Source organism: Vigna radiata, chromosome 1 (genome assembly GCF_000741045.1).
Source record: "Vigna radiata var. radiata cultivar VC1973A chromosome 1, Vradiata_ver6, whole genome shotgun sequence".
NCBI lineage: Eukaryota > Viridiplantae > Streptophyta > Magnoliopsida > Fabales > Fabaceae > Vigna > Vigna radiata.
In genome coordinates this window covers 3,932,867-3,938,054 of record NC_028351.1, presented here as the reverse complement: position 1 = coordinate 3,938,054, position 5,188 = coordinate 3,932,867, and the positions used below count along the sequence as shown (strand labels likewise).

General features: G+C 35.6%; 1 protein-coding gene across 1 annotated transcript; it reads right to left on the bottom strand.

Annotated features, from left to right (window-relative positions):
• Nucleotides 1-2,918: 2,918 nt before the first annotated feature.
• On the bottom strand, nt 2,919-4,952 carry LOC106766931 (putative RING-H2 finger protein ATL53). The gene has a single exon (XM_014651726.2). The coding sequence runs from the start codon at nt 4,139-4,141 to the stop codon at nt 3,077-3,079; it is 1,065 nt and encodes a 354-aa protein (XP_014507212.1). The 5' UTR covers nt 4,142-4,952; the 3' UTR covers nt 2,919-3,076.
• Nucleotides 4,953-5,188: the final 236 nt, after the last annotated feature.

The following is a 5,188-nucleotide window of genomic DNA, read 5'->3' as shown; positions in this document are numbered from 1 at the left end:
GAATGTACTTTAATTAATTTGAAACTTAAACAATAATCAATTGAACAATGATCTGTGAATAACCGATGACGAATCTATTTTGGAAAAGCAGTGGAATAGNCTGTTTCTTTATAATTGTTTTTAGGTTTCCTCTTTGTTTTATAACATTCTTTAAATATTCTCACTTTGAATCATTACTCAAAAGCATTGCATAACATTCATAAGAGTCAGATATTCGAAAGCAATTCCGTGTTCGTTGGGAGACGACTTAGGGTTACTTTAGCCTTATCTACTTTCTTGAATACTACTAGGCAATACTGAAGTTGCCTTGAAAAGTAGTATTAATTTGTTAGCTTCAACGACAGCTTATCAAAGACCATATTTAGTTTTTAAACAGAAGAAGGATTTTAAACCGTACGAGCTATGAAAATTTATTTTTTCCAGTTTTTTAATTTTAATAACTACATTAATATTTAAAATAAAATAAAAGTCTAAAACAAAATGAACGCATATTAGCATAACAGTAAAATAATAGCATAATACTAAAATAAATTTTACAAATAAAGTGCATGAATGGTAGACAAACAACATAGCATGAGTTAATATATGAGGGTTGCGTAAAGTAACATAAAAAAACAAATAAAAAGTAAATATGTGATGATAACCTGCCTGTGAGTATGTTTGATTGTGGTTAAATGAAAGACAAAATTAATTTGTGTGACATTGTGATAGTAGAGAGAAACACTACACCATACATCTGTGAGCCAATAAGACACTTTTGAGTGCTTGAGTGATGTACTTTTGAGCGCTTGAGTGAAACACTTTCCCTGGTGAGGAATAGTTCGCTGAATTTATGATTGCATCTCTGCTTGGCTGATCGATCACTCTTAAGGATATCACCTATTAAAAATGCATCACATTGATCCTAAAGCATCTGCACATCTTGACTGAAATCTTATGCTGAAATTGATAAAAGTGATTCCTTGTCTTGAAAAAGTTTTTGAAAAAAGGTTGAGTCATTGTAGTGATTGTTCTAAAAAACTGAGTAACATTTTGTTTGCTTGAGGACAAGCAATGTTCTAGGTTTGGGGTTGTGATAACGGTTTAAAACACCGTTATTTTTTATGTGATTTTGATACAAAAGCACCCTTTTTCACTTAGAAACTTGCTTGGACTCATATGTTTTCAGTAAAATGTGTGAATAAGAGAGTTGAGGTTGATTTCAATGGTTTTCTAACAAAATCCCCTTGTTTTAACAGAGATTGAAGTAATACTGGAAGAAGAAGTGAAAACCCAAGAAGATGGAGCTCAGAAGGGGTCAAAAAGGCACCAAAAGGAGGGAAAACGAGAAGCCTGAGCGTTAAGGAACGAAAAACTGCACGATCAACATCAGTGCTGGTCGCCCGGGCGGTGGCCCCCGACGCCTAGGCGGTGGACGTTCGAAGCTTGGGCGTCTAAATCTGACACCCAGGCCTTACATGAGCTTCAATTCTCGCCCGGGCGAGCTCCCTGCAACGCTTGGGCGTGATTTCACTTGGATCGGGCCTTGTTTCTGCTCTATTTTGATTCTTTTGGACCGAGCCGCACTCTGGGACGCGTTTGGCACTATTTAAAGGACCCTGGGGCTCTAGGTTTTGCATCCCTGGCAAAGAAGAGCATAGCAATACACTCTTAGTCAATTCTTAGTCTTCCATTCTCTTTCTTTCTTCTATTGTTCATAGAGTTCCCCAATGTCTATGGGGAACTAATTTCTATTTGTTGTTGGGGAATGATGTAACCTTATAAACTCTCATGTATTTGAATTGATTCTTAATTTCATATGCTTTTTCGTTAATTGTTAGAGTAATTCATCTGTTTTTATTCTTGCTTATACAATAGCATTATCTATGAATTGCATGAGTGCCGGGAGGTTCCTTCCAATTCAGGTTCTTGTTGAATTACTCCTAAGGTTTATATTGCTCAAGGATGAGGGCATGAGTCTTAGTCGTCTTAACCTCTTGATCTTCACATCTTTTTACCAGGAATGCTAGGAATTAGGGACATGCTTATTTACCGAGGGATCGGGTTTAAGTGATTTAGTAAGGGACATTGGCATTAATTCATAAAGAAAAATTCTTATATACATGAGAGGGAACTTGGTGAAATCTAACCCCAACAACATACTCATCTCACATAAATCAACCTCCATTCATCTCTGTGCTCTTTTGCCACTGATCAACTGCATTTTATTTTCTTTATTATTTTTGCACTCCAAACTCATGATCTCTTTTATTTTAAATCTTAATTAATCTTGTTTTCACATAATTGTTTAGCGTCGAGAGTCCTCTAGGATACGATACTTCGTCTTATCATTTTATATTACTTGTGTGACTCGGTACATTTGTCGATTTGCCTCAACAGTGTTCAAGAATTTATTTGGTTGATTTCCTCTTGATGTGATTGAAAGGTAGAATATATCCTTTTATTATATTCAAAATTTGATATTGTGTTGTTTGTTGCCTTGTTTATATTTTTCTTGTGATGAGTGCTTGTATAAACATATAAAGATAGCATATTTCAATTATTCAAGTTGAAGAACTGAGATTGAAAATGAAATCATTTGTAATTTGAGCTAGTGTAATTTTTTATCTTTCTCTTCTACTATGTTTTTATCTTCTTGATTGTCCATCTTTATTAATATTGATTCCAAAATCAATTGTAATATGTTTTCTAATTTGAAATAGTTTTTCAAAAAAGCTTGATAAAGTTTAAATCTTTTCAAAAATTAGAATCAATCCATCTCCTCTTGATTAGTTAATTTCATGTTGTTTTTTAATATGAAATGGATATATACTTGAATTGGTTATGTATGGATGACATGTGCTTAATGAGAATATGAAATAAGTGTTAATTGTTATTAATTTGTCTTAGGAAAAGTTATTGAATTGGTTGTTTAGCCTTTTTGTGATTTATGTTGCGACATAATTGTGACAATGGTGTTGTTCTAAGAGAGTACATGATGTGTGGCACCTGAGAAAGATAAGGTGATACAAAAAAGGATGAGTTTAATACATCGAGATGCAAAAACTTGAGGAATATCATCTTACAGAGGAAATTCTCATATGGGTATAGTTCCCTGTCTTGCTATGCTACTTTTACTAACTGAGAATTTGTCACTGGAAAACGATCTCTTCATTGCAATTGGACTCAAAACACAATGCAACACCCTTGTTTTGTACCTCTCTCCGCGTGATATCTTTGATGGACCAGCTTCACCGGAAGAAGAACAACACCCTTCCACATGGGAATCTTCCTCTTCATGCATTTGCAACACATGAGCAACAGAAACACCACTTGGAAACGAATGGTCCATGGACACTGACCTACCAACGGATTCACACACTTCATCTCTTATCTCAACCACTCTGTGCCTGCCCTGAAAGCTACTCAAGTCACTGAAAGCTCGCAATGCAGGCTTTGGATAAGCCCTAGAATGGTGTATGCTTTCTTCTTCCAACATCACCACCACTCCAACACTTTCATTCTCAGAAGAAGTTTCATTCCTTGAAGAAGTGACACTTTCTTCTTCTGGGGAATGAGTCCGAGGAACAAAATCGTTGCAAGTGAATATGACAGCACGACACAAGGGGCAGCTGGAGTGAGATTTGAGCCAAGGGTCGATGCAATGGACATGAAAAACGTGGCTGCACTTTGGCAAAAGTCTAACACTTTCTTCGTCTTCAAATTCGCTGAGACAAACCGAACAATTTGTGACTTCAACAGAACCCGCATCCCCTTTCTTATACTTGAAAACTGCAATTGATTTGATTAGAGCCTCGTCAAGACCAGTGGTTGAAGCGTTCCATGGTTCGTGGAGAGGGGGATTGTGAGTGGCTTGCAAGTCGTCATTTGGGTCTCTCCGTGCAGACTCTCTGGAGCCACAGTACTTTGATATGAGAGTGTAGTAACTCACCAGAAGAAAAGCAGTGGCCAAAATACCAATGATAGCAATGACAAGAGGGGAGAAATTTGGGCTTGAATCATCATCAGGGTACTCAAAGGGTGGTGGAGGTGGATACACTATGTAACACCACTGTGGACAGTACAAGCTGCAAAATCCTTGAGAACAGTCTTTGCTGTTCATATATGGAATCCACGTTCTGGGGTTGCCAACAGCGGCCATGGACACACACACAACACACTATATAAAGTATATATACTAACTCATCCACACTATCTAGGAATCATGGTTTTCTGTCTCTCTATCTAGTGTGTTTTCATTTTCTGACAAGAGAAAGATGCTATTGACAGTTTAACAGCTCTGAGGACTAAATAACATAGGAGTAAGCAGAAGAGACTTGAATATTGAATTATAAGGAAGTAAAATTAATGGTTGAAAAAGTTTTATGTCGAAACAATGAATAGAAGCATAGGTACAAAATAAAGGGAAATGCTTGAGTGCTAGAGAAAGGGAAAGAAGAGACTTGGCAGAACTCGCGTCTCCTTGGTGACAAGAGAAAACGTGAATAAGAGGCCAAATGCTTTTGGATGGAAAGAAAGGGAAAGACAAAGAAAATTGGAGCCCTGGTTGGAAGACTTTAACTTTTCTTTTTCCTACTTCTTTTTCTTTTGCTGTTCATAGCTTCTTTTCTTTTTTTTTGTTAAAATTGTTTTGTTGACCAAGAGAGAGAAGTACGGGTGGTGATGTTGGTTGGGAATTTATTAAAATGATCAATGCTTTTTTATTTTTCTTATTGTCCTATATTACCATAGAAGTGAATGAGATTTAAATTCTTGATGAATTGAGAAGAGAAATCCTTATAGATTAAGAAGAATTCATTAATGCCTACAGCTATAGGAGGAGATAATTTGGCCGCCAAGTTAGTTGTACCTGACATGGAAGTGGGGTTATGCTATAAATTTTTCAACTTGTTTCAATGTTGCATATATCACTCAGGCTATTAAGCATAAGCCATGTAAAAAACAGAAAGATGTCTTCAGAATATAAGCAAACTACATTGTTCTTTAAAAAAGACTTCACAAAAAGTAGCAACCAATCTATTTTGCTGGGAACAATTTCACTTTTGCTATTTAATAAGATATGGTGTATACTTGCCCTTCTCTATTCATCATATTTCATTTGGGGAACTTTATAAAAAGTAATTTTTTATTTAAAAAAATAATTCTTTTTTAAAATAAAAATATTTTATAATTTTATAAAATATAAAAA

What these genes read in the sequence shown, in the direction of transcription:
- LOC106766931 (XM_014651726.2), bottom strand. Translation starts at nt 4,141, where the DNA reads ATGGCCGCTGTTGGCAACCCCAGAACGTGGATTCCATATATGAACAGC.